Source organism: Actinia tenebrosa, unplaced genomic scaffold (assembly GCF_029948245.1).
Source record: "Actinia tenebrosa isolate PJP-AT-01 unplaced genomic scaffold, QUT_ActTen_1.0 PGA_scaffold9__36_contigs__length_13948895, whole genome shotgun sequence".
Taxonomy (NCBI): Eukaryota; Metazoa; Cnidaria; class Anthozoa; order Actiniaria; family Actiniidae; genus Actinia; species Actinia tenebrosa.
In genome coordinates, this window is record NW_028292586.1 from 2,702,644 (window position 1) to 2,718,391 (window position 15,748).

Below are 15,748 nucleotides of genomic sequence, written 5' to 3' on the forward strand. Positions count from 1 at the left end.
GAACACATTTGTACACAATCGAGGCTAAGACTGAGCAAAGGCGAACTCGAAATGGGAGCATGATGTCACAGGTATTAAATTGCAGCATCCTATTAATCAAGCAGTATAAGACAACCATGATTGTTGTTTGAGGGTCCTGAAGGGGTAAAATTGGAGATGGGATTCACCTTTTTTGGGCTGCAAAATGGGATTTTATGCACTAATGGATTAAAAAAGAGAGAGATGGATTTGAGCAAAACATAGGCTGGGACTATGGGATTTAGTTAAAATGGGGGCTGGAAAATGGATTACGACCCACTTCCGTGACCCTCTTATTTATGATTGTTTTCAATGTCATGATTGCGTGGAATAAATGAACAAATACAGAACTGCCACCAAGTGTTTTGATTCGAGAGGTCTTGGAAAATATTCTCATACTAAGTGGGCTACCTTTGTATTTTTAGTCAACCGCTGATATTCAGAACAGTGGTCGCATACCAACATGGCGGACGACGTGACATTTTGAAATGCTCTCCAAAAACAAAGGATTTTTACGCCAATTTTAGCGCCTCTGCACGTCATTTCTTTGTGTTTTAAGCTATAATGTTCTGCCAGGAGTATATTCTCTTTATTTCGTACACTTTTATTACTATTGTGCCAGGCAAAGGTAAGGATTTCTTTTCAAAAAGGATTTCGTGTTCAACATGTACTAAAAGTGCCAAAATTAAAATGCTTCGTTTTATTCCTTTATTTTTCAAGAACATGGACCATATACTTTCAAATATTTATCTAAAAAGCGATATATGTGTTTGAAAAATACCACTTTAAGAGATAAAATGTTTAAATTTAAGTTATGCCTTTGTTAATTGGCATCCATTTATGAATGAATGAATCAGATGAATACATTAAGGCATGTGTCCACGTATAATAACCTATAATGAAAAGATTAATGTTCCCCGTAATCCCCTTAGAATATATTGATGATATATTTTCGTCTTTTTTACTAAGCCTTATTAAATGAAAATTAATTTTACGATCAGTTTTTTTCTGTGAACAAGTTTGTTTAAAAATAAATATATTAATAACAGGTGTATATAGGAAAAGTTAATAAATTTAAAGGCAATAAGCTCATAAGCTTAGAATATTTACTTACTCTAGTAACATAAAATACAAATATCTCTTACATAATTAATTATATCTTTTAGCTCAAGTAAGAGAGTTTCACTATCTTCCAAGCATAATTTTTATTTTCTGAAAATTTAATTTTTTCTATTGAAATCGTAGATTTGAAGAAATTGCATTTAGTATGTAATGTTTAATAAACGAGCAGAAGTGTTTTATCGGGTATGAAACACGAGGCGTAGCCAAGTGGTTTTAGACCCGATAAAACACGATCTGCTCGTTTATTAAACGGCTTAAAAGATTCATGATGTATGTTCTCATATTGTACAGAATTCTTTACGAAATGAACCAAGTTTGATAGAAAAAATCCAAGTTAAAGTTTATGCAAATGAAGACGAATCTATATCAGATATAAAACTTCCTTCACGGTCATGATTTCTATTGTGTTTACTTCATGAATTATTAATGAGATTTTAATCTGAAATAGTTATATATTCAAAACTACAAATTCAATAGGAAAATTATTGCAGAAATTAAAAATTATACAGAGAGATAGTGAGACTTTTTTACTAAAAGATACTGTATAATATTTTTATTTTATTTTAAGCTTTGAGTAAAAATATTAGTTTTTATTTTTACATTTAGTATATTTTATATAAAAACTACTTCACCTGTTATCCCTTGAATTCCTTAGAAACTATTACGTAATATGGAAACAGAGTACTTATGCACCATACTGTGAATATTACCACAAGTTTTTGATTTCTCTTTGAAATCTTTATTATTATTATTACTATTATTATTATTATTATTATTTGTTTATTTTTAATAACAATCATAATCTCTTTGAAATCATTTAGACAACTTTTTAACAACTTTTGATTTTGCTTTTTACCACTAACCAATTGACCTATAACATTATGACATCACAACTTGTTTACATGGACAAGAATGATAGGAATTTAGGCGAAAGTTTCTTTCGTTCCGGATATTTAGTACAACATTTATCTGTTATCACCTTTCCCCATCTAATTAACCATTTTTTATTGTGATTTAATTCGTTTTGCTGCTATTTTGCCCCCTCTGGCGACCATGATCCTTAGCGTTAAAACAATAGATTGTTTTGATGTGACGTCATAGTGTTATAGGGCAATTCAACATCAGCGCTTCACTTTGATGTTCCAATAGGCCATGTTTGTACATTGATATGGTAATATGGAAACATCAAAGTGAAGTGAAGTGTAAATGAATGAATGAATAAATAAATAAGCGCCAATACCTAATTGATTAGCAATATAATTTTTTTTCACCACTCTACACAATATTCTGAAATAGCTTACTATCAATCATGTGACTTTTTGGAGTTGACTGGGGGGCTATTAATATACAGTCAAAACATGCCACAATAGTTCTCAAAGTACACGTATTGTATCTGACTATTTCTACTGCCTGACACTAGAAATCAAGAAATGTATACTACCTCTAATACCTTACAAGCTTCTGAATGTTAATTGAACCCCCAGTCAAAACATAAATATTACCTGAAGTGACATCTATTGATAGTTTACCTGTATTTGGAAAAATGTTATCAGAATATAACTTGTTCTCTTTCCTTCAGTGCTTTAAACCTGTAATGGGATCAGAGTGTAGTGTGTACAAGGACTACGAGCTTGAAGAACCATTAGACACGTCCAATTCAGACTGGATATTATACCCTGCGCACAGTAAAGCTACTAACACTCCTGTTAAGAGGGTGACTATATTTGTGCATGAGAAGAACAAGAATGAAAGAAAAAAGGGTAAAAGTGGATTGACAAATTCTTCACAGGTAATACATTTATCTTACTAGCCATTATCAGAGCTTTCAATAAAAGGCAGCTACTGGAGGTTCATTGCTGGATACTTCGCCTTAAACTGCATGCTATTTTGACAAAAAATTAATTCATTGCCAAATTAAGCTATATACAAACACCAGTGGCTTCAGCCCCCTACTTTTTAGGAATAACCGCCTACTACAAATTATATCACTGAAAGCTCTGCGTCATACAGGGCTTAAAATAACAGTTGGTTAGTCGCTGGTCATGACGAGCAGCCAAATTAGTTTTTGCTTGGTCATACCTCATTTCTAGCTCAATGTTACTGGTCAAAATAACCGGCAAGGCAAAGATTTGAACAGAGAAGTTTCAAAATTCTGGTCAGACACTGTTTATTGTCTGGCTAATATTTTAAGCCCTGTTATATTATCATCATTCATTCTCACAGTGCCTTGAGCCGAGTTCATAAAACTGTACATCCCTAGCCACTTTTAATTTAAAATCCAAATATTATTGTCCAAAAATGCATGAACACTTTTATCATGAAATGAGAGATATGTACAAAAGTGCAGTTGGGCAAATTCACTGAAAATTGTTCTAAAACCCATATTAATCCACGAAGAGAAGTAGAATAGCCAGCAAAGGCTCAGAATATTTTTTAGTACATATTAACACTTATTATATCTGAAAACCAGGCCATTTTAGATTAAACTGTTTCGCTAGGAGCAAATTTTATTGAATTTGCTATTAGATTTGGCGATTCTATCTCCCACATAAACAAGCAATGACGTCATAGTGAAAAAGGGTAATTAATATAACTTTTAACTTGTTGTAAGGCATATAACACTATTATAGCCATTGTTTATATTAACATTTTTAAAATATAAAATACTTATTTAGTAAGCATTTTAGAAATATATATAGTCAATGTCATTAACGTTGTCCACCGAAAAAAGACATTTACACATTTACACATTTAGACACTTGGACACTTAGGCATTTACACATTTAGACTAAAAGAAATAACACATGTTTCATTATGTATTCTTTGCCTCGTATGCGTCAGCCTGAACTTTAAATGTAAAATTCAACTCAGAATGCCTGAAGATTTAGTGAGGATTTAAGATGGAGAATGGTATTTCAGCGTTTGTTTTATGCCAGAACGTTCGAGGAAACATATGATATTTCTTTTAGTCTAAATGTCTAAATGCGTAAATGTGTAAATGTCTTTTTTTCGGTGGACAACGTTAATGACATTCACTGTATGTATAACATGTGTTCATGATTTTAGGGATGTTGACAACTTCTAGATGTCTGGGTTTTTGGTTTTCATCATGCTTTAATAAGAAAGTCTGTTCTATAATTTAAAATTTAAGGGATAATTAAAGGTCTCAGAAACGAAACCTTGGAAACATAAAGTGCTATATATAATTTACAATATTTTTTATATTATGTCAACCCAATAATTGTTAAGTCATGCTAGCAGAAGAAAGAGAATAACTGTCTACTTTTTAATAGCCTTGTTGTTTAGTTTTTCAACTCCAGAGCCTCATTTTATTCAGTTTTTGGTGATTAATTTATTAGTTTATAAACTATTATCATGCATGCAAAACAAAAAACAAAACAAAAAACAAAAAATACAAAAAAACAAAAAAACGAAAAAATACAACAACAGACAAACAGTTCAAATATATTATTCATTTACTAAATGAATTAAAAGCAATTCATATAAAATTCTTTAAATGTAAAACAGTGTAAAAATAAGGGAATAATACAGTGCAGAGACCTAAATAAATGCAAGGGAAATTCGCCTAGTATTATGTATCATTTCTTTTCTTGGATCATTTAATAAAATCATCAACAATAATATTGTAGATCAGCATTTTGACCTTAGGATAAATTAGTATGTCTAATTATTTTCTATAAACACCTGGAAATACTTACTTACCATTGCTTAAGATCCCTTGAAAAAGTTATTGTTTTAACAATATGATATATTCTTGTTATCTCATTCAGTTTTTAAAGGTTCTGCGTCATCCAGCCATTCTTAAATATTATGGATCTTATGAGAATTCAGAGGTTGTCATGGTTACAGAGCCTGTTCAGCCGTTGGAGAATGTTCTGCATGAGTTAGATGTGGACGAGATTATAGCTGGGTTGTACAATATAGTACAAGCACTGGTTTTCTTACATGAAAAGGTGGGTTCAGATATGAATCATGTTTATTTTCACAACATAATGATAAAAAATTTTTCATTTACGTTACACAGTATTCATAAAAATGATCTATTGCATATATCAAATAGCGCAGCGCAGCCGTGACGTCATAAAAACGAAGACAAAAGCGAAATTCGGACAAAGAAACTTACAAGTTTACTTTCAGCAGATAATTTTCACAGCCGATCGCAGTTGATCTTAGTTTACATGGGTTATTATTGTAACTTTAAGTAAAAATAATAAAATCGGTTCGTATAATCCTCGTAGCGGTTAAACAGAATTCAATGTTTGTCCGAATCTTTAAGCTATTTTTAGAATCAGTGCACTGCGCTATTAATATGTGAATATTATTATATGATATTATGATAAAATATAAAATAAAAGCAAAATTCAAACAAATTCATTAAAATTTGATATTGACTTAAGATATAACAACAAAATAATGATTAATAACTTACTAGTCAGAGAGTTAACCAAGCCAAAAAATTTGTCTTTAACATTTAAATAATATTATTGTGATAGTCGTAATTTGCCGCAGCAATTTTTTTTGGAAGGTAGCACTTAACAACCAGTGGCTAACATTTAACCTGTGGTCCTTGTTCTGTGACGCCAAACAAAAAAATTAGCGTGTTTCCTGTTGCATGAGAAAAATAATTAGGGTCGGTAGATTGGATTTTTATTTTTTTATTTTTACTGATATGACAGTGGAAATTAGCTTACTGGGAACCCTTTGGTGCATTTGGGGAATGAAAAAAATATTAGGGTCAGCAAAAATCGCCAAGAAAATTAGGATCAGTCGTGCAACAGGAAACACACTTATTTTTTTGTTTGGCCTGATCACCATGGAATTTAAAATTTGGATTTTTGTGGAGAGAGGAAAACCGGAGAACCTGGACAAAAACCTTCAAAGCACAGAAGAGAACCAATAAACAACTCTACTCAGAGCAACCAAATGACAAATATGCCCTAGATTTTTTAAATGAGATTAAGTTTGTTTATGCTTGTAGGGAGACCTTTCTCATAATAATGTCAGTCTGTCGTCGATCTATGTCAGTGATAATGATGGCAGCTGGAAACTCGGAGGAATGCAATGTGTTTGCAAGTCAGAGCTTGTCACTAAACAGGTTAGTGAGTCTCACATGGCAAAGTACTTTTATCTAGTTTTATAACGAACAGCTGGAATAAATTAAAGTAGGTCTAGTCACTGTTTTTTCTATTTCATTGATGTGCCTTCTTGTGTGCAATTATCCATGACATGTGGTCTGGAATGGGAGAAAATGAATCATGACTGCTACTGTTTTTACAATAGGATGTTTGCATGATGGAGTCATCTGACTCCCACTACCATCATGCTTAGCGAATTTTCTCTCTTATTCTTATTTGTACATGTATTTCCTCATGAGAATAGTAATTAGACTATTGGTGCTAATTAACTGAACAAAAGAAGGTGTGCAAGGAAGTCTGGTAGCAGAGGTCAATGACACAAGAGAGTCAGGTAGTAGAGGTCAATGACACAAGGGAGTCAGGTAGAAGAGGTCAATGACACAAGGGAGTCAGGTAGTAGAGGTCAATGACACAAGGGAGTCAGGTAGTAGAGGTCAATGACACAAGGGAGTCAGGTAGAAGAGGTCAATGACACAAGGGAGTCAGGTAGTAGAGGTCAATGACACAAGGGAGTCAGGTAGTAGAGGTCAATGACACAAGGGAGTCAGGTAGTAGAGGTCAATGACACAAGGGAGTCAGGTAGAAAAGGTCAATGACACAAGGGAGTCAGGTAGTAGAGGTCAATGACACAAGGGAGTCAGGTAGAAGAGGTCAATGACACAAGGGAGTCAGGTAGTAGAGGTCAATGACACAAGGGAGTCAGGTAGTAGAGGTCAATGACACAAGGGAGTCAGGTAGTAGGGGTCAATGACACAAGGGAGTCAGGTAGAAGAGGTCAATGACACAAGGTAGTCAGGTAGAAGAGGTTAATGACACAAGGGAGTCAGGTAGTAGAGGTCAATGGCGCAAGGGAGTCTGGTAGCAGAGGTCCATGATGCCATCATGCAAACGTCCTATTATTATTGCTCATTTTCTGTCAGTTTTTGTTGGACGGCCAGAGGAAGCGCAGATATGTTTTTTTGTAAACTTAAAAGAAAAATTGTATAAGCAAGAGGATGTTTGGTGATCATGAATAATTAGGGATTTTTATTTTCTAGTTCTTGGAAGATATTAAACCACTGAGAGATATTAAGGCAGTGGCACCAGATGAAAAGGTTAGTGTTGGTTACAGTAGTGCAATAGATAACACATACTGGTATTCCAATATATTCCAACATAGTACAGCAAATGGATTTTATGTCAATGCTTTAATGTCATACAGATTTACACAAATGGACATCAGTTTTTTATGTGTCTGTCCCTAATTGATGATAAACTGCATCATCACATTGTCAAAGTAGTGTGGATCCGCTTACTACTTTGACAATGTGATGACGCAATTTATCATCAATAAGAGAACAGACACATAAAAAATTGATGTCAATTTGTTTTTTACAATAACAAAAATGATAATTACTTTTTATGATGACAGGAAGACAAAGTGACTCTAACGGCAGAAAACAAGCATTGCATTGATGCATATGGATTTGGGATGTTGGTTAGTGATATACTGGACAGCAGGGATGATCTGGGTGAGTCAGAATTATTTCATCCAAATTTTATCCAAAAACACACTACCAGGTGTTACTTGCTGTCTACATGTATCTAACACAACGCCAATATCAGTTGCCGTATGAAGACCTTGAGCCTTTGTCTCAACACTTAGCCAATATTTAAAAAAAAGGTTTACTATAAATTATTTATTTATTTATTTATTTATTTTATTTTTTTATTTATTCCAAAAAGTTGTTTATTTTAGTACCGTTTCTCAAAATGCTGATATCATAATTTAAAATAATGAAGAATCAATATTGAAAAATTGTAATTGAATTCATGTAGAACAAATAGTATACTCCAGTCCTATTTCAATAAACATTGTCATCGGCAAAGGTGATAGGTTATTCCAACATGGAAGTGGTTTCATTGAATACAAAGAACATTGAATGAATCTCAACACGGAGGCCCATGTTCTTGCAGATAATAAGAATCAGAAACAGTTCCAGCTATTCTTGGATCTTGGAATACCTATCACTTTTCGCCTATTGTCTATCACCTTTGGCAACGACAACCTTTTAAAAAAACAGGTATATACAATATCGGGGTGGGAAACTTAAAACCTTAAGTGAAGTCTTTGAGAAGCTGTCAGAGACATCACATCAATATCTTACCCATCCTGGTACAGTACCATAGTTTGTTTGATTGTTTAAATCCTCCACTTTTCCAGGCACAGCAGGTGATAGGTTTGGTGAGCTGATGCAAACATCTTTCCTGAACACAGAACCAAAGGTAAGGTATATCCATCTCCATGAGAAATATATATATGTAGTTCTCAGTTGTAAACTAATTTGATTTTTCTATCTACAGATGCGGCCTGAACTACAAAGTCTTCTATCAAATGATTATTTCAAGTAAGTCATTTCTAACCACTAAAAATGGCTTTATCCTTTCAATTTAAGGGAAAGTACATTTTTTGGTCTGAGGGCTGGGCTTCAAAGGTGAGGGTCATCAGTAATAATTTGAACTTTAGTGGAGGGTCAAACCATTTTATTTTGATCAAACTTGTTTTCTTGCAGGGCCATAGCCTCTATGAGACAAGTGAGGCAGTTCCCTTAGTAAAATGTCACAAATACTGGGCCTCAAAACCCTGGAAAATGAATTTCTGAGGATCTCAATATCAAAATTGAGTCCCCTAGTTGCTCCCACCTTTGACACTCATTTGCCTCAGTAAACAATTCAGTCTGCCTATGGCCCTGCCTTGTTGACTTAAAAGGAGGGTCTTGAATTTCTTACTGTCTTAAATGTTTTACTATTTATATGATTATGACATAATTGATTGGATTATATGTTTCTCACAGAAATGACTATTTAGAAGTTGTGACATTCCTGAGTAACATTACCATCAAGAGTGACATTGATAAAGACAAGTTCTTTAGGTAACCTTACACTTTAGTTTTCACACTGTACTATGACATTAATTTTGTCAAGGGACAACCTTTGGGCTGATTTAAGTCAGTACATGGCTTTTTAGCAGATAAGGAACAGGAAAGTGTACTACGTCTGCTACACCACTCTTGATTTTTTAAAGCCATCCCTAAAGCAAAGCTAGTTATATTTTTTCAGGTGTATATAGGAAAACAAGTATGATTTAAGTTTAGCATTTCTTTTATAGTTCATTGGCATCAAAGTTGCAGAACATCTCTCCTAGTGTTATTGCCAGACGACTCTTGACTAAGCTAATGTCCAGGTTTGTTATGGCTGAGCCGAGTGCAGAAAAGGAATTCTTACCTCATCTGCTGACCCCTGGCACAGGTAAGCTGCACACAGTAATGATAGTGGTGATGACGATGCAGCGGTGGCAGTGGTGATGACGACTGTGAATATGACGATAGTGATGATGATGATAGTTTCAGGTGATGGTAGTGATAATGATGGGGATGATGATGATGATGACCATGATGATGCCGCGGCAGCGGTGGTGATGACGACTGTGAATATGATGATAGTGATGATGATGATAGTTTTAGGTGATGGTAGTGATAATAATAGATGGGGATGATGATGATGATGACCATGATGATGTGGCAGCCACGGTGGTGATGATGACTGTGATGACGACAATAGTGATGACGATGATAGTTTTAGATGATGGTAGTGATAATAATAGATGGGGATGATGACAATAGTGATGGTGACTGTGATGCTGGTGCTGGTGCTGGTGCTGGTGCTGGTGCTGGTGCTGGTGCTGGTGCTGGTGCTGGTGCTGGTGCTGGTGCTGGTGCTGGTGTTCATGCTCAACACAAAGTTCCTTCAAGATTTGATTAATCATAGCAATTTTTTGCCCAGGTATGATACAACATGAAACAGATAATATTTTCCCAGTGCTGCCATTGGATCTGTTCAGGTAAGTTATGACAATGAACTTAGGTAATAGATATTTTACTGGGACTTGCCTAATACAGGGCTTAAAATAACGGCCACTCATTTTCTGGTCATGATCACAGGTCAAATTAGTTTTTCTTAGTCATACCTTATTTCTGACTAAATGTTACTGGTCAAAATGATCAGCAAGGCAAAGATTTGACCAGATAAGTCCCAGTTCTGGCTGATCATTGTCCCGTGTCTGACCATCATTTATCTATTTATTTATTGGTGACTTCAATTCCATGCAGATTACATAAATAAAAAAAAAATGGAATCCAAAGAAAGTGGATACACGTAAACTACATGAGGGGCAGAGCGAACGGACTCGTAGTCCCAATGAGACTCGCCCCAAAAAGCCCTTTTAAGCCCAGTAATAGCAAGATTTTGATGTTTTATTTTCTAGACAATACTGCACTCCTATATTGAAGAAGCTCTGGGTCATTAAAGACTTGCATATCAGGATAATGCTACTCAAGTTTTTCCCACTGTTTTCCAAGGCATTTGAAGTGGAGGACTTGGAAAAAGTTGTATTACCCCAGGTAATTATGATAAAAAATGAATAGCAAAATCCCATCCATCAAACCCTCATTTATTCATGTCTGTCCGTCCGTCCATCCATCCATCCACCCAACCATCTCAATCTATCTTTCCATCCTCCATCTAGACACATTTCAGGGGAAGATACAGGAATTTGTTCGGGGAGGGTTGCACTGCACAAAGTTAACCCAGGGAGGGGTGCACCCCTTAGAATCAAAGGGAAAAAACATTATTTTGCATTGGTTATCTTCGAAGTAGGGGCACAGAGTTGAACCAGGGAGGGTGCACACCCCCCTGCACCCCTCCCTTGGATCCGCCACTGCATTTTTGTCTTCATTAGCAGTCCATTTGATTTTCATTACTCTATTCTTCCATCTCTTCAATCATCCATCCATTTTCATCTATCCATCTTTCCAGTCATCCATTCATTTCTTTCTTTTCATCATTTATATTTACTACAGTATCTCGTTTTCTGTATTCTTTCAGATTCTAATTGGTTTACGAGACACAAACGACAGTCTAGTATCAGCAACATTCTATGCACTTGCTACCCTGGTGCCTATACTGGGAGGAGAAGTGGTCGTTGGTGGAGAAAGACAGAAGTATTTTATAGAAGGAAGACCAAAGGTAATAATACATTATATGATGTTCTTGATGCTGCTTGTGGTGAAGATGATGAGGTGTTGGTGATGATTATAATCAATGATAAATGATGATGATGATGAAAATATTAATATGACTGATAATGCGTCTCACTTATTTGGGGAGGGGTAGAACAAGAGGAATGTGCCCCTCCCAAAAAGTTTGCTTTCAACACCAAAATTTAATTAATTCATGTGGGATTCCCGTGGATTTGCTTCCCCCCCCCCCCCCCCCTTTATAATCAAGACCTCATACTGCTACTGATGATAAAAATTTAATGATGACTGTTGATGATCATGATTATTTTTATGGTGATGTTAGTGACCGGGTGGTGAATTGTAAATGATGAAAGCTTTGCTTTTATAGTAATTGTTGTTGTTGTTATTGTTGTCGTCGTTGTTGGCGTTGTCGTCTTCTTTGTTGTTGTTGTTGTTGTTGTTGTCGTCGTTGTCGTCGTCGTTGTTGTCGTTGTTGTCGTTATCGTTGTTATTGTTGTTGTTTTGATAACTGACATATTTTCTGTTCATACAGTTCAGTTTAGGTTCCTCACAACAAGTCGAAGATCACAGACAAGCAAGTAAGAAAGACAGAATAAAAGATGAAAATAGAAAATTGCATTTTAATCTTACATTTTCAATAAATGATAGAAGATAGATAGAATCAATTTATATATATTTTCTCTCGCTTTTAGTCTTTAGTTCGTCAGGAAACCAAAGAAAGAAGTCAATAACCAGCCCTTTGAACGTGTCACAGGCGCTAAGCATAGAAAGAAACCTTGAAAAAATCAATACAAATATCAAGCGTCCCGAGAGAAACGACGAGGAACGACACAAGAGAAAGATGGAAATGGAAAAACGAAGAAATGAAAGAAGAATAGAAAGGGAGTTGAAGAAAGCTGAAAGAGAAAGAAAAAGGGCAGAGTTGGATAAGAACGAACATAAAACGTTACTAGAGATGGCGAAAGAGCACAGAGGAAGCGCAAAATTTGAGAGTCAAATGGAAGGGAAAGTTGAAAGCCAAAATGAAGGTACTATATATATATATGATAAGTAATGGGAATTAACAGTGGATTTCACAGAAAGGCTCTTCTTCCACTGGATTCCAATTGGAATTTAGAAGTCGAGTTTTGTAGAAGGACGAAAAAAAACCAAACAACTTTGAAAACAACTCTCACAGCAAAGGAGAGAACCAGGAAATAACGGGTTTCGAACCCGGGACAAAATAGGCGCCATCTTGGAAATATGTCTCCTCAAACAGCACCACAATGCACTGCAATTCCAAATCGACCAAGGGTTTCCTTCAACCTCGGAATGGTTACAGTATAAAACTCAATAATGATAAAAGGGTAAATTATACACCGTGAAAAGATGAAAAAACTTACTGACGTTTCGGATGCTAGTCCTTCGTCGGAGTAAAAGAGAAAAAAAATCAATGTTTCTTTTATTCTGTCCTTTTTGGATTCTTATCTTTTGTTTTTCTTACAGGTTTAAATCAATCGGGTGTTTCAACAGCCAGTGAAGACTTCGAGGAATGGGAAGACTTCCAGATGGGAGATTCTTCTTCTAAATCGGTTAGTGACAATAAGACTCTTGGGCACGTAATGTCTTCCCTTTATAGACCACGTCGTGCCATTCCCTAGAGTATCATTTCTTTGTTTAATGGTTGTGCAGGAGAATACACATGAATATGGATACGACTCCAACCAAAAATCTTATTCTCAAGAGGATGACACGTGGTCTGAAATAGGAAAACATTACGTCCAAGGTTAAAAGGTCTATTTAGCAAGAAAAATAAAAATAAAAGAAAAATACCAATAAACCTTGCACCCAATGTAAAAGCTTGAGTTTAGGCCAAACAAAAAAATAAGTGTGTTTCCTGTTGTGCGACCGATCCCTAATTTTCTTGCCGATTTTTGCTGACTAATATTTTTTTCATTCCCAAATGCACCACAGGGTTCCCAGTATAGTTCATTTCCACTGTTGTATCAAAAAAAAAAAAAAAGGAAAATCCGATCTGCCGACCACAATTATTGTTGTCATGCAACAGGAAACACAATTATTTTTTTGTTTGGCCTTATATATACGATCATCGCTCCCCGTATGGGGCTTTACCGTGAGGTTCGCTTCACACTCGCTACCACTACTGTCTCTATTTACGTTACACAACACTCGACTCATGTTAATTTTTATTGAGCAAAGCCGAAAAAAAATTAATTGTTCTATTTCATAGAATTCAAGTTCACCATCGTCTTTCAAAAAAGATAAAACCTCACCAACTCGTTTCACTCCAACATCAATGAAGACCCTCGAACGATTTGATTTAACTGACGTGGACTTCACACCAAACCAAGCTCAGGGTTCCTCGAAAAACTTGAGAAGCGAATTCCAGTCTTCTGATCTTATCAGCTGGGATACCTTCGAAACGGCGCAAAATCCTACCTCAAGAACAAGTCAACCTAAGTCTGTAGCGACCGGAAAAGCAATGAAATTAAACTTAAAGAAAGGAAATAACACAAAGATGTCGAAAGCCAAGGCTAAACCTGTGGATGATTTAGGGAAGATGTTCGAGGTGCCTGATTTCAGCGTGAAGTCGAGCGAACCGGATTTTTTCTCGGATATGCAGCCACAAGTGGAGTTCAAGAGCTATGATGGTGGTATAGGGGGCGGTAATGTCAAGAGTGCTTATAGTAAGAAGATGGATGTATCCAGCACTTCACAAGGAGCGCAGGTACAAGTCATGTATATGAATATTTAAAAAAATGATGATGATGATGATAATGATAATGACATATTTTAAAGCCAAGAGAAGATAGTAGATAGGCATAACCCTTGCAGTACATTCAATAATAACCTTTTTGGAATATGTATTTTAACCTGGGGGGGGGGGGGGGGGGGGAGGGGAGGGGAGCAAGTCACCGTAACCACACACGGTTAGAAACAGGGCCTGAACAAGGAGGCTGAAAAGAGATCGGCTGTCAAATTTACGCGTTCGGCCTTTAAAGAATGATGCTTTATTAATAGTTTTTTATATTATTTTGATAGGTTGGAGCTGACTGGGATGTTGATGAAGACTGGACAGACTTTGAGTGAAAGCCGCCAAAATGTATCTTCGCTGAATTAAGCATTTATCTAGAGGAGATTTCGCTTGAATACTCCAAACGTTGCAGACTAGACACGCTGTGCTAGGCCGTGGCGTGCAGTGCCGTAGCATACAGTGGTTGGCTGGAATTTCTAACTGTATTCTTTAACGGTTTCTGAGACCCAGACAACTCCAGAAGCGAGAAGTTATGTCGTGTTTAAGCTTCCATGGTTCAAGTTTACAGTGCTCTGAGTCAGTAAACTTTTATTGGTAGCAGAAAGACGAAAAAAGCCTCTGTGTATCTCTTAGAAATGCAACGAGAAATTTTAAACTAGAGTCTGTTTAGTTTCAGTTGTTCAAGTTTGTCATCTTTTTTTTTTACAGAAAACGCATTATTTTTAATTTTCTTATTATTTTTTTCTTTTCAAAACAGATGCAGTAGATGTTTTAGTAAATATATTTAATAATATGCGGAAACACAACACTAAAGATTCTAAAATGAACAGAGTAGTTAGTTTTAATTCGTCATATTAAAAATATATGAAAAATAACCAAGAAAAGAGTTGATAACACCAGATATCATAATGATTTATGTAAATTTTGCCATAAAATTATGACAAAAACTGAAGTTAGCTAACTAGGATGTAAGAAAATATTTTAATGTGAAAATACAAATATATAATCTTAATAATTATAGATTGTTAACATGTAAATATTTTAGAGAAGAACAGAGTGAAAATACAAGCATTATCGTAGATATTTATCATTATCAAAAGTAAATGATTAAATCTATCTTGACAAATTTGACCTTGATTTTGCCTTTTGTGTTGTCGAGATTTTGTCGTTCTCAAAATCAGTTTACATTTTGTTGCGCATTATAAAATAGGCGTTTAATAGTTTATTTCGAATCATGTCGCCACATACACATCTCGTGAGTATCATTTCTTTCTTTAACAGTATATAGACATACTGTCATGTTACTAAAATGTTTAAAATGGAGAGATATTGCAAGATGTTTAATTTTGTTATAGTAGCCCCATGCCCCCTTTTTTCGTGTGTGTTTGCTTCTTTTCTAAAAGGGAGGGGGGGGGGGGGGTTGCGATATTTATTTCGGGGTTGAAGTTAATGCTCGATATATTTTGGGAAATTTACGCGCCCCCAATCTCCCATTATCTAATGGTCCGTCCCTAAGCTAAAAATAGAATTCGTTCAGTTAATTTGCGAGTAGGGATTTTGGAAGAATAAAGATAGAATTGTATTTTTATAATATTTTTTAAAAATCGCCTTCTTAATTG

General features: G+C 35.3%; 1 protein-coding gene across 1 annotated transcript; it reads left to right on the forward strand.

The window, feature by feature from the left end:
• Positions 1 to 480: 480 nt before the first annotated feature.
• On the forward strand, positions 481 to 15,255 carry LOC116304021 (protein-associating with the carboxyl-terminal domain of ezrin). Its single transcript, XM_031713669.2, has 18 exons — positions 481 to 646; positions 2,720 to 2,929; positions 4,932 to 5,114; positions 6,140 to 6,256; positions 7,334 to 7,390; positions 7,708 to 7,807; positions 8,500 to 8,561; positions 8,640 to 8,683; positions 9,131 to 9,208; positions 9,445 to 9,584; positions 10,119 to 10,176; positions 10,600 to 10,735; positions 11,220 to 11,360; positions 11,907 to 11,952; positions 12,067 to 12,402; positions 12,860 to 12,945; positions 13,605 to 14,102; positions 14,417 to 15,255. Exons 2-18 carry the CDS (start codon positions 2,735 to 2,737, stop codon positions 14,462 to 14,464), a joined length of 2,325 nt encoding a protein of 774 aa, XP_031569529.1. The 5' UTR covers positions 481 to 646; positions 2,720 to 2,734; the 3' UTR covers positions 14,465 to 15,255.
• The last annotated feature ends 493 nt before the right edge of the window (positions 15,256 to 15,748 follow it).